The following is a 27,977-nucleotide window of genomic DNA, read 5'->3' on the forward strand; positions in this document are numbered from 1 at the left end:
TACAAGGTATTAATTGAACAAATGCCCATGTGGCACAATGAAAACACTGATGTTGAATACTCTATCCTATGTATGAAGCAGTGATACAAAAAGAGGTGTTCAAGTCTGATTGCAGAGACACCAGACACAGTTTAGCACTCATTAGCCTCCATATGAACACGGTGAGAGCTGGAAGGACTCATGTGGACTCCACATAAACCAGCATAAGATGAGCAGCTGCTCTGTACAGCAGATAGGCCGTTCAAATCTGTAGCAAGACTTGGTAATCAGCTCTAGACCAGCTTGCCCAGTAATAAAAATGCACTGGTTTAAACCTCAAAGACTTGAATCATCAACCAGTACATTTGCATTTGTCAAATTCTGAACATAAGACTGTACTCTCTTTTTAAAATTTGGCTCCCTGTAGATACAGAACAATCTATTTAGTATTCCAGGATTTCTACTCTATTCCACATATTTTTAATATTGAATTAACTTTGACAGAAGTTGAGTTCACAGATCATTTGAGTTGCATACAAAGACATGCACTTTCCTTAGGAAAGGCATCAAGGTCAATCTCTGGCCATAGGACGTCAGCTTCCCTGGACTCCCAGCTGGGCTGGAATCACTGCCAGCATTAGCTGTTTCTCATCTCAGCTTGCTTTCCTCATCCCACAGGACTCACACACATTTCAGCGTGGGATGCACCATGCTGGGGGACAGAGCTGTATTCATGCAGCAACTCACTGTATTATGAGACATGAGCCTAATATGTGAAGTTAAAATAAAGATAAATGTCCAAGACTTCTCCAAGTAGAAGAAGGATGACAAGTCGGAAAGTAAGATCAAGAACCCCAAACTGAAACCAAAATCAGAAGTGAATAAAAACTGCATCCAACACAAAATATCTCATCCTTTAGGAAATGACACTGTCAGCTAATGAAAGGTTTCCATTTTGAATGGCTCCAAAGACTTCACAAGGATATGTCTCTCATGACTAAAAGCACCGAAAGGGTTTTTCCTATGAATTTTCCTCAGAGGACCTGTAATCCAGGAACTCATGTGATCAACCTACTTACAGTCCTAAAGGAGAGGAACACGGAAGAGAGAAACCAATGGACAGCAGATATTTAGAAAAAGTAATTTGTTGCAGTGATTTTTAAAAGGGCTGCTGCTTTCATAATCCTATCTACTCATAGTGCTATAGAGCAACCCCTACAGGAACTTCCCTTCCCCAGGCTCTCCATCCTACCATTTAAGTTCAGCTTTTCCGCAGGGCGTTACCAGTTCTTTTCCTACCTTGACAAACTGAATGTCTGTGAGTGCTTTCACTGAGTAGTCCGGGACATACACCTGGAGGAAAGACGCATTCAGTTGGTTGTTGCTGCTCCCTAACGTTGGCGTCACTGCATCGATGCGATCACTTCGGTTTAAAGAGTCTGAGTGATTCAAGCCACAGGGCCGAGGTGGAGACTTGTTTTCAGCTGAGAAACAGGCAAGACGGAGAGAATTCTTAAATTAAGGAGAAAATTGTTTAAAGTCACCAGTTTCAAAGGGACTTAATAAATCCTGATGTAATACAGAAGATCTGCAAATACTTAATCTACTTAAAACAAGACATGCAACTCAATGACCAAATTACCCTGAGAAAAGTACAGTTTGAATCCAGAGATGTTAGCTGACATCGAATACAGTTTGAACACACCTGGTTTTATTTGTACTACAACGAGTAAGGCACTGTGCACAGTTGGTCACAGTGTTTCAGCTGCTGCATGGTAATTGCCAGAGAAAGATAACTTCCCAAGGCTTTCTAACAGGAGCTTTTGATTGTCAGACCATGCTTAATAGATTTCTTTTTTTTATGATTTATAATCATATCCCCAGTACGAGACCTATCATCTACAGATTCAGTCCTAGCTAATCTTTATCCTCATTAAACATCTTCTCCATCTGGTACCTCTATCTACTACCTTGTTTTCTGGGTTAGACCAGACACATTTTCAAAAGAGTAAGAATGGTGAGTGACAGTCCTCACTGGACCAACGTGTCCCTTGCGCAGTCCACATGATAATTATTTCAATAATGTTTCCTCTAGTATCTGTCAGTGCTTGAAACCTGAAAGATGGAAAACTCAACAAAGGTGAGCAAGCTCCATCTGGTACATGCTAGCCAGCGAAACAGAGAAAACAGCTTACAGAGAAAAACGTGTGTCCAGGAAAGCTATGGACAATAAAGGAGTAGAACTAGAGACATCGTTTTCAATCGTTGCCCTGTAAGCACTGCAGGGTTTCACTTGCCAACTGAAATCTTGCAGCTATCCAGAGGAGGCCACAGTTTTTCTAACGTAAATGTGCTTTCAGCAAGCTACAAACATTTTGCATCCCTAGCTTCTGCCCACGCAGCAGCCCAGAAGGACAGCAGGGCAGGCAGAAATGCATCCCAAGCCTTTCTACAGATGGGCTTCTCTTGGATGCACATATAGCACACACCGGTTGAAAGAATCATCTTTGGGACTGGTGAAGTTTTGGACATTACTGCAGTTACATTTCATCCGTCCAGCTCATACTGAAACTTGATGTAAGTTATACTACTCACTGTGTGATCCACATTCTCAATGGAAGGATCATTTTCATATAATCTTTAAATACAAAGCCTCTTTGAGCAAGTCAGCAACAGCATCCTTGCAAGCTTTTCAACTTCTTTTTGGGTGACTTATCAATGTTGAAACTTAGATTAAAAAAAAAAAAAAAACACACCCTCCCCAAACAACCCTCCCCATGTCACTTAATCGCTATAAACATAATTGTTCCTTGCCAAATGGACACAGCCTGTTCTACATCCAGTCTTCCCTAATCTTAACATTTACATGCTTCTAGATACATGACAGAATTGCCATACTTTTTATTTCTCACTTATGATTCATCTGAGGTCTTTTTTCCTTCAATTTCTATCAAAAAAAAAAAAAAAAAAAAGGAAAAAGCTAGTGGAAAAATATAGGTTCTGACAACTTGGCAAATTTTCTGGCATTTCTACACTATGAGGAATTAGTGCCAGTCCCTCTGGTAACACCAAGTACAGGCTTAGACGCAAGCACCTGGAGCTCTGCAACGTTCCCACTCAATACCAACTAGCCATCTGGAAAGCCACAGCAGGCTGCAAGAGCTGCTGCCAGCAACCAAGCCTCTACTTGCACACCGGGCTTGAAACGTGCTCCCAACCAAAGATGCTGTAATTCTCACTGGAGAAAAAATAAGCGTGAAGACCGAATGAATTTGTGTCGTCTTTGCTGCTTGCATACACAAAATAAGGCTCTGTGTGACAAGCATCGCTGCTGCTTGGGATGAAGATTTCCAACTGAAACAGCTTTACATTTGCCTGACTCAGATCTGCACTCTCTCTTCGCCAGAGGCCCTATAGTACATAACTAATAAAAACAAAGAAGGACAGAGAGCAACATGATAAAGCTTGTTAAAGAAAGCAAGGGACAGATGGAATGAAAGGACAGAAAGAATATGACAACAGGAAATCTGAGGGAAAGGACATCACTTCTGGACCTACGTGCAAGTCAGGAAGGGAGAAGTTGTTTAACGAAGGAGGTTGGCTGCAGAAAGAGCAGAAAGCACAAAGAAAACCAGGCAGGTCCATGCTGGCAGAACAGCGCCCTGCCAGTCCCCTAGCAGGCCTGCTCAGACCTGGACAGATCTTTTCTACCTGAGTTTTCCCATATTCCTCAACTTGCTATACACGGGATAAAGATGACAAACCACAAGACAAACATCAGTACAACCATGCTACATATTTTGGGTTAAACAGCAGAGTCCTTTTTAGAAGGACCCAGCAGAAGGTCCAAGTTTCACCAAAGCTGGTACCACATGCAAGCTGATGTTCACCTACTGCAACCATTGCCATGGTGATCAGGGTTACTATATCAGTTTCTCCCAAATAAGATAGTCTTCCCATTATTACTCTCCAAATTCATTTTTGGGGGGTTGAGGAGAAAAAAAATGCTAGGAAAATACGCTTGGCATTTATATTGGAAACAATCCGCATGTGCAAGGTGTACACTTCCTCTGTAGAATGGAAAAGGGGAAAAAAAAGGACCTGGCAAAACGAAAGAACCAGGCTAAAAAAGATAATTAAAGCTGCTGAGTTTAAAAGAAAGTCATTAGATACTTTAATTTAAAAAAGATTAAATTTCTCCCCCTTCTTTCAAGTTTAGCAGCAGGAAAGTTTAATAGGGCATGAAAAAAATCCCCTGCAGGGCAACAACCTGTAGTTTGGTTGGAATGTGCATAAGATCAGTTTAAGGACTGACAGTGAAATACAGTTTCAAAATTGAAAAAGGAAGAGAGGAAAAAATAGAGGCAGCAGATGGTGAAAGTTTACAAAATGTACAATATGTACTAATGTTTAGGCGTTGTTTCACTTAAATATGCATCTAATTATCTTATTTGTTTTTAGGTCCAGGAAGACACATTCATCCAAAAATGATAACTTCAAAAGGAAGAAATATGTTCAGTGTGGTACAAACTGTTTTAGGATTCTGCAGTTCCCGTATACTTTCTTGAGTGGTTTCCGTTCTTCTCAACTCCGCTGTGCATGCGCAGTGTCTGCAAAGCTCAGTTCTTGGCCCTTCCACATTTCCAACCGTTCAATCGCATCTTGATAGAGCTCATTTTGGCCCAGTTTGTTCTCTCTTTGGTGTGACCTTTCTAAAGGGGCTTTCTGTGTCAATCAACTCAACTGTTCAGCAGGAAACATCCTAAGCAAAACATGAAACCAAAAAACTCCCCAGAAGCTTCTACACCTTCTTGCATATTCCATTACAAATCTGTTCTCTCTGTAAATCACTGTGCAGGTCCATGGCATTAACCTCACTGAAAGAAAATTTGAAGTTTTTGATCATTTGAAATGACCAGACTGCACACAAGTTGTAGAATTTAACACCTGTTTGAATATAAAAAGCCTTTTATTAAACCAGTTCTTCCTTCATGGCAGTTTGACAGCAGACATTTGCTTCTGCTAAATGCATTTTCTTCAGAAATTTTAAAGAACTTTTAAACCTCAGTTTGGGGGAGGATATCTTCCTTTAAAATCTCCCCTCCTAATATTTCACCAGGGTACATATGTGAACCAAGAACAAGTGCACATTACCATATATATTCTCTCAAACGTGTTTTTAGTTCTTTCCATTTTGATGACTCTGTCATGTTGCTACCAGTTAGTCAGAAATAAAAGTGGAGGATACCTACCTGCGAGGCATAATGCTGTGCTGGACTTCTCCCTAACGAGCAAAGGGGTCAGATAAATACAGACTGCAACTGATTTTTTATGGCATCAGGGCAGTCACAAGAATGGTGAAAATAGAAGCATGCGGATTTACCTGGAGAACCTGCTGCTAACAACTCTGTTCTGCTGACAACAAAGGTACGAGACAGGGACAAGGGAACTAGAAGAGGGAGAGAAAAAGGATGAGATCACGACCAGAAAGGCGGCAGCTATCCACACTTGACAGGGGAAGGAGCCAATTCGCACACTGAAGAACTAAAACCAAAAGTGCAAATCAACTGTGGAAAAGTAAAGGGTTAAAAAACAAACAAACAAAAAGGCAATTGAACGATTTTAGGAGTAAACCAAAAAAATACCATGCCTGCAGAATTACACAGTGACGTGAACAGTTTTCACTTGCTAATTTGAGCAGTTATCCAGCACAGAACAGTCTATCAAGCTACATGTATTTTTAAAATAGTCCGAAAAGAGCAGTGGTACCCACTCCGGCCTGGAAGGCAAAGAGTTAAAACAAGCTAGAAAGCTTTTATGGGTGCAATTCCTAATAGGAGTAAATAAAAATAGAAACAAAACCAAATGACACTTTATAGTTCATCAAGTTTTCAGCACACCATCAAGTGAGGTTGTGATTTTCCAAGTTCACCCCGTCAGAATGGTTACAGCACTGCTAGTTATTACAGTAAGTCCCTCCCTGGTTGTAGTTAAAGAAAAAAGCTTCACTTATTTCTTTGTCTCCCCTCCCCCCCCAAAAAAATAAATAATAAAAAAAAGCTTTAATCTCCCGTTATTGACTTCATATTTCAGTGGGGAGAGCAGGCACATAAAGTCTAATCAGGAGACAGCAAAGAACAGGAATTTTCTCATGTTCTGCAAAGGTTTATACTTCAACTGAGCTTTCATGTCTACCCAGAGCAACAAGAATTACTTATTCTTTATGAGATCATCCTAACAGAAATTGCAGGATACTGTAAGAGACCATCAAACAAGCCCTCAGAAATCTATGGGGAAAGCTGGGAAAATGAGAGGCTTGCTACCGGCAAAAACCAACCAGTTGATCATAGGGAAACAAATCCAGAGCTAGCAGAGATTAATTTAAAATAGTGCCTATGCTTAAGCTTGATGTGACGAAATCCAGGATGGGTTTCAGGAGCAGACATGTGCAAAGGGGCGATCATTTTACCAAACAGGATGGGGGGCAACTGGCAGGGTTGCAGGGATGGTTAGCAACACAAGAAGAAAGAAAAAAAAATAATGAAGGAACACTAACAAATTCAAAATGAACAGTGCTGGCAAAAAGAGAAGCCACAAATGATTTCCAAGAGCAGGTCACGCAGGAGTGAAGTGATGAGGCCCCACTCAGCTCTGCGACTGGCCCGTACTGCCAAAGCTGAGCTTCAAAGCTGAGGGAACAGCAAGGGTACGACACAGTTGTGCGCACACATGCGTGTTGCATATGGTTCATCGCAGGAACCATGGCTATTGCACAGGTAAGAACCACCCAATGGTCTGCACACTTCCAAATCTGTCGAACTTCAAAAGGGGAACCAAGATGAACCTAACTGAAGCGCACACACTCCTGGAGTAACTAGCCTGGTCTTCAGATGGGAACTCCTAACAGAGAGGCAGCAGAACATCAGGAAAAGGGTTGCACAGAGCCAATCAGCTATACTTCAGACAGCCAAGCGTACTGCTTCTGTTTGTAGAGTTTACTCTAATAAACCTATATTCATCTTATTTGCAAAATAATTCTCATTCCAAAGGTACTACAAGCCATTCACAAATGTACATATAAATATGTACACACACTTAAAGAGAGTGGTCATTAACCTCCTGGTAAAACAAGTTGTCTCCCAAGTGAAAGTAAAGAGCAGTTGTGCCTCTGTCACAGGAGAGGCAGATTTTGGCATGAACAAGCAACTTCAGGTCATCAGACTGCCCGCACTGACGCCCCAGGTCTCCTGAACGGGACTACGGGCTCCCAGTTAACGTCAAGATCTTGGTGATCTAAAAGGCAACACTGCCAGCTCTGAAATACATCACCTGGCATCGCAGTGGGGGTGGACAGACCTTGCTGGCCACTTGTGTCACCCACCAGCCCTCTGCCACTGCAGCCTGCAGCACACGGAGCTTTCTCGGAGGAAGGTTGTTAAAGGACCATTAGCCCAGCACTGCTCGGTGCATGGGACAGGATGAAACCACAGCTTGAGGTGACACAGCTACACAGGATCAGAACAGCTACGGAGCGCGCCGACGCGTACGCTTTGCCGATTCTAAAGCAACCCTCCAACGCGTATCTGCGAGGTGGCGGCTTGTGACGCTACTGCTTGTGCACAGGGAAATTGCTCCCCTCTCAGCTTGGCCACAAGCTCTCCCCCGTGCTGATTCCTCGGTTACATTTCTGCATGGCCTGGCAGGAGGGATCTTTTCCTTTTTTCTTGCGCTGTTGCTCAAGATGGCTTTAGAAACAATGGTAAAACAAACTGTATCCAAACTAACAGGTTGTTTGCCTTTTACACCACTAGATGTCCCCCTGCTACTAATTATTTATTCCCATTAATTCAATCCCTAGTATGACACTATGAGAAAAAACCCAAAGCTACCAAACACATCACTCGCCAAGGGCAGTGTTTGCATCCACATGGAGCTTGCAAGCTGGTAAACCTGCGTGAGCTGCTCAGGTTTCAGGGACAGCACCACCACCGGCCTCAGCCCCTGCCACGGGTGCGCCGCCAGGCCGGCTGCTTCGCTAGCGAGGAGGAATCGCCTACTTCGGCCCCGCGACACGCCGCGGGGTGAGCCCAGCACGGCCTCCCTCCGCCGCACTCGCCCGGGCAGGCGAGCTTGCGCGCGAGGCCGATCCAGAGGCAGATGGTCAGAGAACATACCTGGCGATGCTGTCAGGGCCATCACCCCATAGTAGGAAAAAGCACCAGCTTCAAACTTCATCCCCTCTTTCCCAGCCTCCACTTCCACTTTCCCCTGTTAAGGAAAAGGAGAGAGAGCAGCAATTAAACGGGACCATAGGTCTAGAGGCACGAGACCAGACTTGAGCCCTGAAAGTTAGTTTCACCTGATGCTACTAAGGTAGCATCATGGTCCCTCCATAGTTCATAACTGTGCCCGAAAAGGGAGACGGCAAAACTCTTTCCCTGTGCTATTCCAGCCTTGGGTTGCCCCTGACCAGTGCAAGTCCCTGCAGAAGAGCGGGGTCACCACAGCAGCTGTGCATGACACTATTGCCCCACTTTGTGGGGCTGCTTTCCCTCGAGCCAGGAACAAATATTCCCCTCAATATCACAGCAAGCTTCTATGTACCACAGTTGTCTGGGGTCTGGAGACAGCTATGCGCTCCATGCCACAGCTCACATTCACACGAAGGCCCCTTCAGTAGCAACACCAGAAATGGGGATGGGAGACAAAGTGCGAGGAGCCTGCCTGCTGTCACCGATGAGATTCCCACAGAAACAGAGCTCTTATTCCTGCAGGAGCAGTCTCAGGGCTACTTCGGTTTTTCTGGTTTCTAGTAGTTTTCCAGATGCCATGGCCTGGAACCCATCCTGCTCTGTGGAAGAGCCTTGTCTAGAAGGAATACAAAGGAATCTAGAAGATAAACTACTTTATCAAATGTAGTTGTAAAAATGCCAGTTACTTTAGTATATAAGTAAACAAAAATAATTAGCTTCTTAGCAGGACCTGCTTTCATTTCCATCCTTACTAGTACTGCACTGAGCATTTCAGTACAGTATTGCAGAAAGAAATTGCATATAACATTTAGGTTGAAGGGCAAAAAGGTTGGGATTTTAGCCAGACCACATAACCACCTGCAATGCTTTCCCTCTGGCTACGCTGGAAAGAAGAGACATGCTGCCAGTCCCATGTGTACTGATTAGACTGACCATCAAATGGACAGTCAGGTCAAAATGAGTACAAAAGGTAGCTTTTCTTTCTGTGCATTTGTTGTAGCAAAACTTTAAAACAACTAGTCAAATTAAATCAACCTGGAAGAGACCTGAAACCAAGCCAGTTCATCTGACTGTCCCAGACAAGAAAAAGCTCACAAAAGCTATCTAACAGGAACAGTGTCTTTAGCTCACAAATCCACTTTCTTGTTATCACAAGTACAAAAAGTACAATTTTGGTCATCGAAGTCTGGTTGTAGACAGGGCTCTCAACCTACCTAATTTTAGTGTTCGCCAGTCAAGATCAGGTCTTCAAAACACATATACATGTAAAGCTTTGATCTTCATGTACAGTCATTCTGTAGTTAGTAGCTAAAAACCTACAAATTACTAATTAGCAATAAGATTAGAGCCTCACTTCCTATTTTTACTCCATCAGCACACAAAACTTCCAGGCTCCCTGCTTGTGGCCATATAAAGACTGGGTTCGTGTGACGCTGCCTTGGCAGCTGAAGACTTGATAGCAGAATGCCCCGTGCATACCATTAGACGTGTTCTGCCCTGTTTTACATGTCCATGATTTCTATTTTTCCACTATTTAATTTATTATTTTCCACTAATATGAATTTTGGAAAAAACACAGTAACACAACCAAATCTCAAAAACTTCTTAGTGGCTAAGAGAAAAGCTGTTGCAAACAGATGACATTTCAGCTACAATAATAATTCCACAAAGATTAAATTCGTAAATTTAATTTACAGAATACCTATTTACTTGTGTTCTGGTATGTTCTTACTGATAAGATATTCTGGTGTCTCTGGGTGACAGAATGAATCCCCAAACCACATTATTTAAGCAGAGTTTTTATTCCCTTTGGATCTTGCAGAACCAAATTTGTTACTGTTTTTACATTATGTGCCTACTGCAAGACTCACTTTTCCAAATGCATTATAGAACTAGCACATTGTTTTTGCTAATCATACATTTATTCATTACTGACTGTTCCTTTGCATTACACATGTCTTTCATTTATATCTTTGCAGCATTACTTCATTCAGGAGTATCATATTTCCTCTGGAATATTTCAGGTTGCAAAAATCCACCACACAAGGAAGGGCAGGTAAAGGGCTACCAGTGGCTCCCAGAACACTTCAAAACCAACCCTTTTTTAAAAGGTAGTAAGTTATATCCACAATGTCATATTTTGGTGCTTGTTTTATTATTTATCACTGATGGCATTTAAAAACAAAAAGCTTCCCTCCATTTTTCTCTTTTTAGTTTTTAAGGTCATGTTAAGGAAGATTTCAAGTACTGTGCTACAACTTCAGCTGATTTTTTTTCCAGTCTATCCAGGCTAGAAACATAAAATCTGTCCAGTAAAATTTCCCTTAAAGGGAAATTCTTGCACAAAAGGTGCTAGAACGAAGTTAAGTTTCTGTGTGAAGCTTGACCCTGCCATTCAAATGTTACCGCTGAGTAACTAAACTTGGGATACAAACAGCACTGAAAGCATTCCTGCAGTGAACAAATAGGAAACAGTCCTTCCACACCACCTCAGGCTGCAATCTAAAAATCACCCAAATGCAATGAGCTCAGGCCAGGGCCAGTGCATGGATGGCAGGGTGCCCGGGGAACCGGGGGCTGCAGGAGCAGGTGGCAGCAGTTCAGTCGGTGGCACACTGCCCTCACCAAAACCAAAACACCAAAGGTAAAGACGGCACAACTGCACAGAGAAATAAGATCTTGCCAAACTGTCACCCCCCCCCCCCCCGGCCCATGCCTCCTTTTGCAAAAGGAAAAAAGGAATTAGTGAAAACATCCCAGCCAAACTCCTGTGAGGGCCATTACATTCTGTGTACGCATGTTTTCCAAGCAATGCCAGCTCTACACAGAGATTCCTTTGCATTGCCTATCCTAGTAATACCTATAGCGTAAATGACTTTCAAGAGATGATCAGATGTGGGAAGTGTTGTCTACCCTTCACAGCAGATTAAACTGAAAGCAGCTGAATGAGTTGCTCAAGGTTAGCAAGATCATGAAGGAGGCAGGATCAGTTCCCAGGAGCCATGGCTCCATCCTCATGTTTGAAAGAAGACAAAACTCAACAGCTAGAGTAAGTGTAGAGAGGGAGATGTCAGGAGAGCATGTTGTACGTATCTACATAAATCACGTCTGACCTGTAAAATGAGAACAAAGTAGTCGACAGGCTTGTTTCGCTGGTAGAGGTAGTATTCTGGGGCTTTCTTGTTCTTCTCATCATATTTCAGCTCCTGGATGACGTTGGGATGTTTTAGCAGCCTGAGAAGGATCTTCTCTGACATCTGGGATGGACCAAAGGCTTCTACTTCTACAAACACAAGATACAACTTGGCATTACACTTCAGATGCCTGGCAAGAAGTTAGCAATACTCAGTAATAAGCATTTGCTTATAAAAGAAACACAGATGCAGATAGATCCATTATGGAATTGCAGGCTTCCTGTCTTTCAAGACTCTTATATTTGTATGGGGGGAAAAAAAACCAGCAACCCCCCCAACATTATTTATGGAAGTACTTCTGAAAACAACCAAGAATCATTTCTTCACCTGAAAGGGGGAAAAAAAAAGGCAGTCTTGCCCACTTGAGAATTCAGAGAGTCACAGTTGCACAGGCTCACTGCAGAGTTGTAAACAGAACAATGTTACAGTTGGGGCATAGAGAATCTTTGAATGTTGTTTTTCTTCCCCAAAAAGTATTAATAGTAACTTATGTATAGCACTTCTTTCAAAAAAATCACTGTTTGGGGCCTAGAAAGTTGCTCTAAAGAGACACTCCAGATAAATCAGAGATGCCATTCAGGCTGAGTAACTCTTCCATGTGAGCAATGGCAAAGTGAGAGACAGTGCAGGTCAATTCAAACCATGTGGGATTAATACCTGACACACAGAACACATCTCCTATCCTCTTGCCCTGCAGTAATCAGTGTTCCCAACAGGAGCTTTTGAAGTGAAGAAGCTCATCTTTGTGTGGGAAAGTTAAGCCAGAGATGCTGAGATTTAAACATGCAAATTAATAAGGTTTCCCAATACCTCATTTCAGAACTGGACCTTCAATGAACCTGGACCTTTCATCTGCTAGAGATAGTATTCTTAATTTAGAATGGAGAAAACAAAACTGTAGCATTCATCTTATTTAGTAGTAGCTTCGTAGTCAGACCTAGATTTAAACTACAAAATTCTTTCATTCACAAAGCAAGTAGAGAGGCAGTGCTATAAGACTGTATCTGTTGAGAAGGTGTATAGGGAACTCCACGAAGTCTTGTACAACGACATGAACAAAGCTTTGCTTGCTGTTAAATCCGAGTCTTCCTGTTGACCTGCTTCCTTTCACCAAGGACATGTTCACATGCACATAAGCAGCAGGAGTTCAAGCCTTTTAAGGAATTACTGCCCCTCAGCTGAGACATGATAACCCATCATGTACATGTGTCTCTTAAGTCACAGAGGCAAAACAACATGTGAAGACAGACTAGGTGCATCTAGGCTGACAGTTACTGCACCTGAGAGGAGGGAAAGTACTTATTTCCAACTTGAGCTGGCAAGTTCGGGAAAACAGCTTTATCATTTGCAACCCATGAATGTATGTTGAACACAGCAGTGCAGATGCCCATCTGAAAGGCCCACATGCGAAAAGTCTTTTTATATCAAAGAGTGACAGCATAAGCAATAGGAAGGTATGTCTTCCACAAGCTCTCCCATTAACAGATCTTATCTCTGAGGTGAAGGGACCAATTCTATGACGAAAGGCAATGTCAGCTGCAAGAAACCATTCAAGCCCTGGCCTCTCTGCCAGACTGTCCACCCAAGGGCTAAGCATCAAGGTGATCTGGGATGGAGACAACTGTCCTCTGAAACCTGAAGCCATCAGTGGAGGTCACACAAGCCAGCAAGAAATCCATTTTTTAAATTACAGTCCAGCCACCTGTGTAGTCTGTATTAAATGTGTCAGCAGAGTTTTTCATTTCAAGTCAAAAAAGTCTCATGGAACAAGTTTATGCTTTCCTGCAAAAAGTCCAGCATCTCTTTCTGGATGAAGTGCCTGAGCAGAATTACAGTCAGCTGGCCAGTGGTATCGAGTCCTCTTTGGTTTGTTCCCTGAGCTCTTCCTAATGGGGTGTACTTGCTAGTCGTTAATCTGACGGACTCTAGACATGCAGTGCGGCACTTGGCATTCATCCTTACCTTTCAGACCAATTTAAAGTTACTGGTCCACCCCTGGTAAATGTCTCAGAGGGTTCATGCCGACACTGAACACAGGAGAGGAGAGAATTTAAAAAGAAAAACACAAAAGTGGCATTATTTGTTACCCCACAACCCAGCCTCCCTTCCCGCCTACACTGTCCCACCCACCTCGCCGGCCTTTGCTGACAAACTGCCTTCGAGGCTCTGGCAAGATCACAAAACAGATAAGCCACACTTGCCTGTTGCCAGGAAACGGTGCATTGCCAGGAGGAGCTGCGGTGATATTTTAACCTTCATCTCGCTGTCTGTCTGTTTGAAGGCAGAGAAGTCCTGCTTCCTGTCCCGATGGGCTACTTTCTTTTTCGTCTTGTTATCAGCTGGGGAAGGGAGGGTGGGAAAAGAAAGGAAGGAAGCGAGCTCTGTTAGGAGAGGGTCCACGTGAACCACGCGGGATGTAGTCAGCCAGGACAGCCCAGAACAAACTGCGCAGACGGACCCCTCAGCAGCTTATGCAAAACCTTGCTCATTGACGCACTTTATAAAAGCGAAATCACCAGTGACCCATACTGCAGGCTCACCTTGCCGTGAGCCCCTGTTTTGCAGATCCTGGCACCCATAGTCTCTGTCACTTCAATGGGAGGAAATATTTGCTTGCAAAAATTTAATGGCAGTCCAGGCTCTGCGTATTAGACCTAATGTGTGCATACATGTGTAGGGCAGGGGAAGAGTCCTGCTCAATATAACTAAAACAGAGAGATACTGTCCCATAAGAGTATCTGTGAAAACTATCATTTTCACATGCAATCCTTAGAAAATTCCCAGCAAAAAGAGAGTAAAGATACATTCATTTATTTCTTACAATGTACCTACCATGGCTTCACTGGCTCTTCACAGCTTGGGCAAAATCTGCATGTAACTCTCACAATGTCTAATATATGCAGGTTCTTTTGTCCTGGATGGAGCCAGGCTTCAGAAAAAAAAATGGAAAGCTGTACAGACTGTGGCCATTTTACAGGCACCAAAGTCAAAACGAAGTACAGAGTAATCTGGATCGTGCCTGACAGTGATCCTGGACTCTTAGTCCCTATTTGGCAGAATACTCGCCACTCACTTCATCTACGTCTTAAAACAGGTTCCACAGTGGGGAATCACCATTTGTGAAAGACAGCATGAAAGATGGAGCTGCAGAGGCACAAAGATTATCACTATCCACCTGCTGAGCCAATCTGTCAAAATGTCCTGGAAATCAGAGCTATAGGCATGTTGGGGTATGGCATACATCAGTTCCTGGGAGAAGCCTCAGCTCAGATAGCATGATCTTGCTCTTCTCCATGGATATGCTGTTAGCATGTATGGTGGCATTGGCTATAAGCACCATCATGCTGTCACATGGCTCTGAGCTACACTGCATAGTACAGGAGCACTAAGTGCCTCAAGCCAACCAGAGCAAGCTCATCAGACCTAAGGCATGGCTCAAATTCTAGGGCATTTGCAGGAAAAGATTTTGAAAAAACAATAGGTATTTGTTTATTGTAAGTCTAGTCATTGTCTTTAAATACTTTGACTTTTGAGGGACCACACTCAGTTCTGACTCATTGATGTTACCTGTTCAGGTAAACACACAAAAAGCTGTAGGTGAAGCTGAGGCTATGGGACCTTGAGCTTATTCCCAGATAGTTGCTGTTACTGAATTCTGGGCTGTATATGCACTGATGACAGCCTCCACTACAGGACAACTACAGACTCAACAGCAGGACTGTAGCTGTGGGAACATACTTATTCTATATCTTTGAAAATCACTGTGAGCAGTGCAAGTCTGACAAAGAGACAGACCAGTCCCCAAGCACATAGAGAAGAAAGATGACAAGCCATGCCATTTTTCTTACTTGGAACCAGAAGCCTCTTACCCTAGCAGTACTTCATCCAGGGCTTGGACCACATCATAGAATCATAGATTTGGTAAGGTTGGAAGGGACCTCTGGAGATCATCCAGTCTAACCCCCCTACTCAACAGGGTCATCTAGAGCATGTTAGGGTTGCCTCCAGGTAGGCTTTCAGTATCTCCAGAGAAGGAGCAACAAGGACCCCCCGCCCTTGCTGAAGCCTGGGCTTGAACCAGGGACCTTTAGATCTTCAGTCTAACACTCTCCCAGCTGAACTACTTCAGGCCCCCTGAAAATGGATAGCTACAAAGCAGTCATGTCTGTAAATAAGAATCACAGAATCAGTAAAGTTAGAAGGGATCTCTAGAGATCATCCAGTTCAACCTCCCAGAGATTTCCTGGTACTGATTCACTGGGGCTTGAACCTAGGACCTTCAGCATGTAAAGCAGATGTGATAACCACTACACTATCCCTCTACCCCTAAACATGGTTAGATGCCACGAAGTAGGTGGCAGTGCTTTAACCATATGCATGTTGTATAGGCCACTGGGGCCTCTTCTATCCTTATCAAGGAAAGTGCTAACCTTCTCTCCTTTCACACATCAGGGACTTGCGTTTCTCTTCCAACAGAGGGATGAGAAACTACCCAAAGGGATAATTAAGATGTAAAAGGATGACTTCGTATTAGGTAAGGCTGAGACAGTCCTTACCTATACTTGCAGGAAAAGGAAATATGGGTCCCAAAATAATAGAAGGGTGAAGGGAAGAAAAGTCCCCCAGAAGCTCTTGTTAGGTCCTAACTTTTTATATCAAGTAAGTGGGGAATAAGAAGAAAAGAATGTGTACTTTTTCTAAAAATCTCAGAGAATGCTGGTTTTTATGCATACTCTGGCAGAGATGCCAGCTCTCGGGGAGCGCTGTCATTGCTCTCTTCAGGGATGCAGAATCACCAGACGTACAAGCTTTGGCCCCGTGGTAGGGAACAGTCTCTTCAGTTGGGCAGTAAAGAAGTTTAGCACTTCTTCCATGAATGAATTGTACCAGTGTAGGCTTCACATCACACTTCTGGTAGCTGAATGCAGGATTAGCATCAGACCTTGGAGAACACCTTAAATCTTTCTGCCTGCATCAGAGTGATCAAGGTAGGACATACAGGTTTCTTAAACAAATGATGGAGGATTTCAGTTCCCCCTACTGTTCTCTTGGCACCTTATCCAAAAAGCTTCCCCCAAGAAGAATGTTACACAGTGCAAGAAGAGACATATGGCTTAAAGTCTCTACCTTGGCTTAGTTTTGTAAGGAATGGACTTTTTTTTTCTTTTTTTTTGTTTTTTTTGTTTTTTTTTTTTTTTTTTTTTTTTGTTTTTTTTGTTTTTGGCTATTCAGGCAACTTCGTAGCTTCTTATAAGATGTAGGAACCAAGGACAGTGATAAAAGTAATTGAATATGTACCAGCTTTTTCTCTCTATTCTTTCTAAGGTAAGTAAGATAGAAACCTTGGCATTTAAGTCATCTTGTCACACTTAAAGAGATCTCTGCTTGTAGAGCACTGTGATGCTGTTTGGTTCTGCAACACGAACAACATGCAGCATGAAGGATGACCTCAGTGTAACTTTTGGTGAGATGTCAACAAGTATTGTAGTTCTCTTCAGTAAGTTCTGGAAATATTTAGAATTTTCCTACAAATCAAAGGCAACAAGGCTGACTGTCAGCTCATGGGCTGAGGACAGATCTTAAGAGAAAGGGGTCCAAGAATAGACCTCAGGGCACTCTTCAGTCAGGCTGGAAGACAGGCTGAGGTACACACACAAATGTGACTGGACAACACTGCGAAGGTGCTTGTTCTGTTTCTGTCCTCTTCTTTTCCCAACCTGTATTAACCAGGGTAGACACCCAGAACAAGGACAAAAGTATCTCATCCAACAGAAGTGCAGTTCGCCCTGGCGCATCAGGAGCGGATAACAATGAAACAGCAAGGACAGAGACAAGCTACTGCTTGGGATTGCTTCCATCAGATGCTCCAAGAAAAGAAAGTACAATCCTCAGTGGACTAGATTCACTGATCCTGTACATACTATGCTGCCTGGCCCAGGCATTTGGAGATGGATGTGAGAGGCTTGCTCTCTACCTCTGCTCAGAACACGCTCCATGGCTCCTTCATCCTCTTTCCCCAAATGATGCATGCCCCCAGTTTGACAATTTATGCCCCGTACACTGCACAGCTGTTCTTAAGCCTGTGCATTTGTTTCATGTCAAAACAAAAGTTTAAGAATTAACTAAGCTAGTTATGCTAGTTTTCTTTTTGTCTCTAGCTGGAAAAAATAGGTTGCCGTTTGTATCACGTATGTTTTGGCAACTGAAAGTCAGCACGACTAAACTTTAAGCTATAAAGAAGCCTAAAATAGCTTTCTGAAAGGATGCAGATCCTGCAGCCTACTAGTGCTAGAATGCAGAACTTCAGCAAGCCCACAGTTGTAACTGCCAACGGGGTAAAGAGATCACTTTCTAAAGGGTGGAGGCAATCTTAGTATGTCTAAAGATTAGACTCTAACTGCAGAAAGCTCTACTCCCCTGCTGTACACACAATATCTGTAGATCTTACTGGACAAATCAGTGCTGCATAGTCTTTTCTACGTTGTTACTATTTTCACTGGTCATCCAGTGAAAGACTTATTAGGGCAAATAGTGTTTTTTTCTGTAGCTCTGTCATTTAAATAAAAGAAGTTGCACAGCATTTAATAGCACATATATTTTTAACATACCTGCTTTGACAGCTCTTTGCAGATAGTGAATGCTAGAGTAAGATGTGGTCTTCTCCTGGGGGTAAACAACTGGCCAAGGCTAAAAAATGGTTAGTCCATAGCTATTACAGCTGCAGGACTGCAGCTCTTAACAACTCGTGTGCCCCACGGATTGGCGCAGCACGATCCTACAACATCTGCTTGCCAGGGCTTGTATTAACAGTGACAAATTACTGAACGCAGTGCAAGTAAGGATGGAAAAATGCAGTGAGAGGTATTCAGCAGCATTTAGCACCAGGCTGTTTACCTGAAACATATGGACCATGTGCACAGGCGGAGTGTTTAGACATTTTGCGTGTAGATAAGCCCAGGATTTATGTGGGGCGAAACCTCCCTGAAGCTGCGTGTGTGCACAACAGCAGCATTCCAGCCGCGCTAAAAAAAGGGACAATTAAGCTCATCTTCAGTTAGAAAGTGCTAAATAAGACAGGCTGCCAATCAAACCTGGGTCAGGATGGTGACTCCATGTCTGTGAAATGGAGTTCACAGTCTCCACCAAGACCAATACAAGCCATGTAGCTTCCACTCCTGGGCCTCTGAGAAGGTTGAGAAATGCCCTCCTGCCACTGCTAGGGACCTGGGAGTGCAGGGACAGACTCCTGCATTGCATCAACCCTGCCATGAAAAAGTGCTCCAACTTTCCACTACTCGGAGCCAAACACACAGACAGATCTTCTTCCTGACACTGATCGAAATGTTGTCAGAGCCTGCCTGTGTCACAACAGAAACCTCTTCTCTCCACACCATCCAGGTGCTCAGAAGTACTTTGCCCAACCAGATGCTCACATGTCAGAGAGATTAACCTGTTTCTCTTGCTCTCAACTTCTCACCACCACCTCTACAAGCCATAAGGAATAGCAGACTAGAGCAGCTGAAATAATACTGCATGTCTGTCAGCTATACAACCCTTGAGGAACTTAGCTGCAGAGCTTCAGCAAGGGCCCTCTTGTGAGAACTGCAAAGTTACAATTGCTTTCACCATAAGCATTCAAATGGATTTTCATGGAAACGGCAGAAAGGCACATCTCCAATACCAAGGCAGCCATTTCAGCAAATTTCAAGTTTCCATCAAACCACAAGAAAATATTTTTAAAACTTCAGAGCAAAAGTATAATAATGCTGCCAAAATTTGTCCTACAATCTACTTTTAAGTGAACATCTAGCACAGAGCAAATCAGCCCCAAACTTTCCAATTCAGCAAAGTCCCCTCAAAATTTCCTGCATTATCCAGGAAGCTTAAGAAGTTAAGTTTCCTTCCTATTCTGACACATGAATTTTCAATAAAAAGACCTTCCAGGAAGGACAGTTTCAAATGAACTCATGTTCAGTAGCTCTATTTTGCTAATCTAGGAAGTCTTCAGATAGTAAAATTAAGTTCTCATTTCCTTGCCTTCTAACATGCTATTAATAGTCTTACCTCTTTTTCATGCAATACCAACTATAGCATGATCTACGGGGTTTCTTTTAGTAAACAATGAAAGCAAGCAGTGAAAAGTATATACAATTATCTTGTCTTAGAGGTGACAAGACAAAGATAAGATCCTTTCAATTTATAAAAGAAAGTGTGAATTCACCTTGTAAAATCATTATGTTGTAATTTATTAGCTTAACAATTAATTTTTGAAAGTATGAACAAATTGATACCAACTGGAGTTCTGTAATTTGGATAGTAATCAGACTACTTAGTGTAGCATAAAACACAACTGGGTTTTACATGAAACTCTGGGCACATAAATGCCAGCAAAATACTGATCAGCTACTGAAAGTAGTTTAGGGCATAACAAACTATCAAGAAAAATGGTGGAAGTATGTCTGCTCCATGGTAGAAAGAGTTCATTTGGCTTGGAGGGCAGATATAAGATGCTCATATTGGTACAGAAAAGATCTTGTAGAAATATTCAGATCCTTTCCACAGGAAAATGAAGAGAGAGCAAAGAACATCTGAACAGCATTAAAGATATTTTAAATGATTATCTGTATGACAATAGAACCTGGCAACATCTTTGTGCTAGGTACTACATAAACATACAGCATCTGCCTGCAAGACAACAAAGTATAGATAAGACATATGGGGCATGATGGAAAGGAAGTCCAAGATGCACACGCCAGATTGTGCTGACGGGAGAAGTAGGAAAGACACCTTAGGTAACAAGTTAAAGATAAGAGAAATTCTAAAATGGCAAAGAAAAGAGTCAGACCTCATAAACACCAATCTGTCTAACATCTTCTTCCTCAATATATGTTAACATTAAGGAAGAAAGGAGCTGTACAGAGTGGTAAAAGGATGAATCATTTGGGACACTGATTTACAGCCTTGGAGAAGCCTTTCCCTTCTCAGGCTCTAAGTAAGAGACAGAGATAGGCTCTAAATAGACTTTATTCCCCTTCCTGTAGGCATGGTTATCTCAATGTCTTCTTACTAAAGTACAGTACACCCACTACAGGCCCTCGAGGTGGAAAGAGGATAGACAAAAACGTGGGAGGTCCTGAGCACTGTAACAAAACACTGTGGTGGAGAACAACTAGCAGAAAAGATAAGAACGTTGCAAATGTAAATCTTCTGGATGGAGGAGTCAAAGAAAGCTGCCCTGTTTCTATATTAACATCACTAAAGAGGTGAGGCACCCATGCTGTAAAAACAGCAGTTACTGTGGCCATTTGAGGGATCTGTAGGTCACTCACCCTTTAGATTTTAAATCAGCATCTTGCATCTCTCAAAACAAAGCTGTTAGACACAGATGCTGCTGGATGGAATCTTCCCTCTCAAATATATAAATTTATATATTCCCATTCACATATATAAACAAAGTGCAAATATTTCTACTCACTGTATAGGTCTGTTTCATCCAGAATTTCAGATTTGATGATCTCTTCAATCACATCTTCTAAAGTGACAATTCCCAGGACTTCATAAAAAGGATCCCCTTCTCCTTCATTGTTTACTCTTTGTACTATAGCCAGGTGTGACTTGCCTGCAAGGAGACAGATCAGCAATTTAGACATTTTAGAAATTCCTGAAAGATCAGAAGTTATAGCAGGTTAAGGACATGCAGGTATAAACCAAAAGACAGAGAAGTTGGTTTGAGGCCTCATACAACAGAAGAAGCAACATTTTACAGTGCTTAAAATCATAATCTGATTTCTAGCAGAGAACCTCATTCCTGGATCATGCAAATCCACCCAACACACTAAAGGAGGACAGTCAGAAACCCTAATGTTCTCTTCATATTTTCTTTCTCCAATGAAACCATCATCCTAGCATCAAATTTATTATATTATTTTGTTGATACTTTTTTCTCCTCCTGTCTCACGTATTAGCATGAGAAGGTCAGGTTGGAGCCCTCCTTTGCAGGCAGCTCCTGTGCATGTTCTTCTCAAACTTGGAAACAACAGCATCAATGGCCAAAGCTCAGAAGTACACAGACAGGATAAAGCTAGGAAAGAAGAGGTCAGTCTGATCCATTGCTCTTTTCCTCCTCCCTGCTGCACAAACAATTTATTTAGTCACTCTCTCTACATAAAGGGGCTTACTTAGGAATTAGTCAATTAAAATATTCAAAGAGACAGTGTCTGTTTAATAAAGAGAAAAGCTGTTATAAGATGTAGTAGCGGCTCTAAAGATCCCTAAGCTGTGCATCATTCACAGTATATTTTATAACTCCTGAAATTCTTTCTGCTACAGGAATAACAAGAATATCGTGACCTTTTGAATCCACTTTGACACCTGTGGTAGATAGTTTCCAAAGTTGCCATTGAGATGTTCTTTGTAAAGCTGCGTAATGAGACGTACTTTGCATTCACAGAGTTCACCAAACACAAGTGGCATTCTGATGCATAAATATGGCAATTTCAACATGCTTCACGAGACATTAGGAGTTAAGCAATACTCTCTCATGTTATTCTGTGTTAGTTTCAAAAACTGATACTTGTCCCCATCTGTGGAAAATAACCAAAATACCTCAACTTTGCTTAAACCCCTTTATAGGCAATAATGTCTGCATGCTTTAAGATTCAGATTATTAGACCAGCAAGCATTCAAAGTATTTCAACCCAGACTTGCTCATGCTCAAAGAATGAAAATATCCTGAACAAATTAGACTAGGAGGAAAACTTATCAACTACTGATATAAACATTGCATCAGGTCAAGTCAATTCACTTTGGTAAGATTTTCACATCTGCTTTCCCAGGGACTCAACATAAGCAGTTAAAAACAAATTCTTGCTGAATGCTGTCTGTCGAAAGTTAAATTCTTTTGCTATTCCCAGCTTGTGATCATTTAAAAGGAATTTTCCAAAGCAGGGTCTAATATTAGACTCAAAATGAAGTTTCCATTCCACTTAGGCGATATTCTCACCAAAGTAACTACTGCATAATCTGATTGTCTTGGAGCTACTCGTTTAGATGCAGATGGACATACTTTAAATACCAACTCCACAGCACTGCTAAGTCTTATCTTGAAGAGACTTTATTCTACAGGGAATTATTAGAAAGATGATTTGTGATTTTAAAGGATCTACACCCATATTGTACTGAAAGTCTCTCACTGTGCCAGTTTTTATTTCCTTACATTCCTTGAGAGACTTCCAGCTCTTCAGGGGGTCAGGTTTAGCTCAGCTGGTTAGAGCATGGTACTAATAATGCCAAGGTTGCGGGTTCGATCCCCATAAGGGCCACTTGTTTGGGGTTGGACTAGATGATCTCCAGAGGCCCCTTCCAACCTTACCGATTCTATGATTAAAAAGACAAAGAAAGGTGACTCGGCAAAAAGTATCGAGGTATTATCATCATTGCTGTTCCCCTGTAATACCTTAGCCCAATTATATCCATTCAATATAATGATGTTCGAGAAAGAACCGTAGCACAAAACAGATCACATGGGCAACACCAAATTCTGTAATCAACTCCTGGTGCTCTGCTATTAGTATATTTGCTTTCAAGTCGAAGGCATAACTCCCTCAGGAAGTATTTCTATAACAGAGCAGAGTCGCTCATTTTCATTCAGATGCTGGTTCCTGAGAATCGCCATATTCGTTCACTAGTACGTAGAAGAGTGCTCAGATCCATACAAGTAGGTAAAATTAAAAAAGGCCTTCCTCAGACAACAAACAGTATTGTTCTTACTCAGCATTCTGGCTTTGATCAAAATGACCGATTTACAGTCTTTTCCTCCACTTCCAAATTTCCTATCGTAAGGCTGAACTACTTGATATAATTTTACATTTTGCACGAAAAGAGCAGCCCTTTATTAGCAACAGAGTCCTAGGAAGTTGCAGGCACATCTGCAAGCAACAGGATAGATTCATGGAAAAGGGTCCAGGATGGAGCTGAAGGGCTGTAATACCACAGAAAGCGTGTATGACTCTCATCCACCAAACCACTTACACAGCCTTCCCATCGGGCCCAGTCCTGACCAAGACTTCAAGATCATTAATGTTTTTTCGGATGGTAGAACACTCTCCCCATTTTAGCATCTGCAATACTCTGTTCTCATCAACAGCACTTAACTATACTATAAAGAAGTTAAGTGTAAACAAAAGTACTTAATGTGGTGAGACCAGCTATCAGAAAGTCTGTACCAACTGTTGCTCTTTTATGCAACTGTCTGTCTCAAATATGAATTGATAAGGAATTAGTTAAGGATGTGTTTCTGACATTCTGCACTTTCTACAATGGAAAAGAAGGCTAGAAAAGTTTATCTGTTTTCCCCATAATCTCTGATTTTTATTTTCTTGGCTTCTCACCCAATGGCTTAAGAGTATTTAAACTAGTCTCCTCTAGTGTCAAATGTCAGTGAATGTCTTGGTGGGCAGCATCAACTTTCAGATCTATCTTCATTATTAAAATAACACTTTGCGGAGTGTTTATCTGCCACAAATACAAACTATCCAAATCCAGGCTGACGCTACCCTCTTTCTCTCCTGACTGTCAAATTTTCATATTCCAAACTTTAAAGAATTCCTCATCTTGCTGAAGTGAAAAAAGCAAGGCTGTAGGGTCAGGTGACTTTAAGCCAATCTAATCAGGTTGCCTCTACAAGACTGCTTTTTGCTCCCAAAGTCTTGTCCTCCAATGCTCATGACATGTTAGTCAGACCAGAGAGCTGATCCATCTGAAAATTACATTTATTGGGTCTTTTTAAGTTAATTTTCATCCAGATCCAGAGGTTTGACAAAAGTCATCATATAGTGGAACAAGCAGCAGTGCTGTCGACAGGTGAGAGGAACATGCATTCATGGACTGGTTGCCCTCCCAGGGATAGCCTAGTTTTAACTGCTGTGTAAGTGCGGTATAAGCAAAAATATACCCTGCGAGCATGGAAGCATCCAAGGAGGAAAAGGCTAAAGGAAAATCCAGAGGAGCGCAGACTTCTTTATACATCATTTAAAAAGTGCAACACAGCACGTGCCCAACTTTAGAAGTGGCCTGTGAGTAAAATAACTATTCCTCCAAGTCATTTTAAATAGAAACTAGCTACAGTTTTTTTCAATGATTTTACCAGGCCACTGGTATTTGTTATTTGTTTTTATCCAGAGACAAGTTTCAACAGCATCTGCTGCTGCTAAGGGCATAAGATACATATTCCAAAAAGATCTGAACAGGGTAAATGTCCACGTAAGGAAATCTGGACTGTCTACATTACCACTAGGGCTTTGAGGGCAGAATACAAATTAAATGAAGAGAGCAAGAGTGCTTGGAAAATATATAAATAATTCGTATACTTCACTGGTTTTCTGGCAACGGCCTGTAACCACAATACATCTCTGACATTAATCTTTCTTTAATCATCCATTTTAAATGTCAGTATATTGAAATTCAGCAAGCCCGCAGCTCTGCGGCACTAACAAATCTGATGATAAAGGCAGAAAGGATCTAAGTGATGTGTAATAAACAACACAAGGAGAGAACTGCGGGCAATGCTCTTACGCAGAGCTCTTCTGCGGCTACGGGCAGGTAGCTTTTGCTTTCTGCTCAGCTTCTCCCAGCTAGAGCAGCAATTGGTAACAACCTCAGCAAGAGCCTACAGAGCTCATATGTGTACACAGCTTCAGATCCAAAATGTGATAAATGCTAATTTCTCAGTTAACATCATAGGCAACTAGAGAACCTGGGAGTTTTGTTAAAAGCAAATCCTTATTGCTCAAAATCTTGCAGCACAGCTTGGATTTTACTCTGTACCACAACGTCTGATTTCAATTTATTAAGTTAATTAAAAAGCATGAAGATGCTTAATGAAATCCACACGAGTCAGTGAACGAGCTCAAGAGAGATTTCATGCGATGGGACTAACCAGGCAGAACAACACTGTAAGAAACATTAGAAACACTGATTCTCTCGCAACAGCTTGACCATTCCTTGAAAGAGAGATGGAAACACCTTCCTGACCCTTCAATCCTTACTGAGGCATTTTTATGTTTGCAGCAAGACCTAAAAATATCAACATGCTGTTCAAACTAGAGATGTAAATACCTGGTCATCAAGTTCAACATCTGTTCTGGTCAGTACCGAGGCCCCTTTTTTTTGGCATAAGGAGCTTTACCATATGAAGAGAGCCACATCAAACCCTGCTCCCCCATACCACTCCCCCAAAGACACACTTAGGAACACCCCTACAAGGACAGCTGTCAGTTTAGATTAAACTTCCCCAGTCAATAAAAGTTGCAACTTTTTAACCAGTGATCAGCCACACTCATACAGTAATAAATAAATACATGGGAGTTCACACTGAAAAAGGCAGAGCAGCTTCAATTTTTCTCTGGCTGGTATGGCTTGTCAGCACAGGAAAGTACTGGGGGTGCTAAAGGCCATTTGGGGAAGCGACATACAATATCGAATAAATTGAAGAAATGATTAAAGTACAAGAGCTTTAATTTCTATTCCCTTGCATCCAAGGTGAGTTACTTCACTATTCTGTGCTACAAAACTGAGGACAGCGCTTTTGCCACAGCGGCTGGTGCAAAAAAGGCTCAAGTGTCATTCTTAGCACTTTGCTCTATGCCAACGGTGTCGTTCCACAGCGAGACGGCCGGCTCAGTGGCTGCGGGGAGAGCTGACGTTGCCATTTCCCTGACTTTAGCAAGTTTCTCAGCACGGTCTCCCTGAGTTTCCTTGTAGCCAAGCTGAGACTGCAGTCAAGAGATGCCAATTACTTGGAACAACTACAGGGGGTGGGCAACAGATGGGACCGCTGGGCTAGAGCCCAGTGATGAGTGGTTCAGTTATTAGTGACATTCCTTGGGGACTGAAAACAAGGATGCTAAGCAGTACCGATCCAGTAACGAGCTGGACGATGGGACAGACACCAAATTGGAGGGAGCAGTTGATACACTGGAGGGTAAGGCTGCCTTTCAGAGGGATCTTAACAGATTGAAGAAATGTGCTGAGAGAAGCCTTAAGAAGTTCAACAAATGCAAATGCAATGTCATTTACCTGGGACAAAATAACCTCCTGTTTTGGTACACGCTGGGAGCCAACTGCCTTGGTCTGCAGAAAAGGACTCTGTGGTCCTGATGGACAACATACTGAGGAGCTGGCAGTGCACCCTTGAGGCAATAAAAGCTAACTGCATACTGGCTACATCAGTACAAGTCTAGCTAGCAGGTCAAGAGAAGGGATTATTTCCCTCCCCGGGGCACTTGCAAGACCATATGTGCAGTGCTGTGTCCAGTTTCAGGTTCTCCAGTACAAGACAGACATTAAGGAAGCAAAGCTGGTCCAGTAGACAGCTACTAAGATGGTCAGGGGCTGGAGCACACTCTGAACAAGCAAAAGTTGACAGGGCTGCATTGGTTCAGTCTTGCAAAGAGAAGGCTAACACAGCAATACTGCTGCTGTCTTTAACTACCTAATAGTAGAGTATAGACAAGACAGAGGCAGACTCTTCTTGGAGCTAGAGACTGACGGCACATGAGGCAACAGACACAAGTTACAAAAACAGAAATTTTCATTAGAGGAAGAAAACATTGTTCCCCGTGACAGTGGTCAAACGCTGGGACAGGGGCCCAGACGGGGTGCGGAATTGCCACCTTTGGAGGTATCCAAAACTCAGCAACCTGATCTGACTTCAAAGTTAATCTGCTCTGCATAGGGGATTGGACCAGATGACCTCCAGAGGTCCCCTCCTAAATCATCCTGTGATTCTAAGAGACACTGAATGGCAGCATGACTGAAATCCAGGCCTAAGCTTCATTTCTGACTTGCAATTTTCCACTTCTCTGCTTAGGAACCTAAACACACTCAAAATTTCCAGTCCTCAAGGAACTGGAGAGAGCAAGTGGTGTGTTTTACCGATCTGGAATGGTACAATATGCCCTTGTATGTGACTAAATGTAATAGCAAAATGCCACTACTAACCAGACTGTGCCGCAGGCATTTATAATATTGCTCCCAGAGCTTTGAAGTAAAAGATATATCTCACGAAGTGAGTGGTCCAACCATGGAGGTATATCTCCAGGGCTATAAGCAGTGAGCAACAACCTGTGCACAGTATGTTTAAGCGTATGCCATGGCTAAGCAACTAGTCATGCCTCTGTCTCTGCAGAGCAGGTTTATGAACTTTGTACCTGGGAAGCCTCACGTGTTTGTTTGCCTCATGCAAGCATCAGATCTCACTGAAGCCTTCAGTTTACATTTATTAAAAAATAAGGCATAAATCAAACCTATGGTAGGCAATTAGCAGATTCCTACTAGTCCTTCTGTAGTAAAGCCAGGACCACGCTAGTCTTGTTTTTGTTAAAACCAGAAAACCAAGTCCACTTGATGTTGAGTGCCCTTGAATGTTAAGCTATAACCTGTTTAATATACCTACAATTAAATGGAGAAAAATCCCAGGAGATGTTTTGTTGCCCTTGGATTTGCTAACTAACAATCTGTGTCTCTGAAAAATCTTCTAGGTTACCCTTACACA

The 27,977-nt window shown here is 42.3% G+C and overlaps 1 protein-coding gene and 1 non-coding gene across 4 annotated transcripts in view; both read right to left on the reverse strand.

Annotated features, from left to right (window-relative positions):
* The window catches only part of CNNM2 (cyclin and CBS domain divalent metal cation transport mediator 2), a 136,065-nt gene that overhangs the window by 9,541 nt on the left and 98,547 nt on the right, over nucleotides 1-27,977 (reverse strand). For all 3 annotated transcript variants that reach the window (XR_009959029.1, XR_009959028.1, XM_062580749.1), the window contains exons 2-7: nucleotides 20,901-21,044; nucleotides 13,627-13,764; nucleotides 11,345-11,514; nucleotides 8,154-8,247; nucleotides 5,363-5,428; nucleotides 1,279-1,463 (exon numbers count right to left, since the gene is read on the reverse strand). Coding sequence is in view for 1 of the 3 variants with exons in the window: in XM_062580749.1 (XP_062436733.1) it covers nucleotides 1,279-1,463; nucleotides 5,363-5,428; nucleotides 8,154-8,247; nucleotides 11,345-11,514; nucleotides 13,627-13,764; nucleotides 20,901-21,044 (797 nt within the window). In the remaining 2 variants the exon portion in view is untranslated. The remainder of the gene's footprint in view (nucleotides 1-1,278; nucleotides 1,464-5,362; nucleotides 5,429-8,153; nucleotides 8,248-11,344; nucleotides 11,515-13,626; nucleotides 13,765-20,900; nucleotides 21,045-27,977) is intronic.
* LOC134143107 (U6atac minor spliceosomal RNA) lies at nucleotides 15,753-15,877 on the reverse strand. Its single transcript, XR_009959040.1, has one exon. It is a non-coding gene; the product is annotated as a U6atac minor spliceosomal RNA (small nuclear RNA).

Source organism: Rhea pennata, chromosome 7 (assembly GCF_028389875.1).
Source record: "Rhea pennata isolate bPtePen1 chromosome 7, bPtePen1.pri, whole genome shotgun sequence".
Lineage (NCBI taxonomy): Eukaryota > Metazoa > Chordata > Aves > Rheiformes > Rheidae > Rhea > Rhea pennata.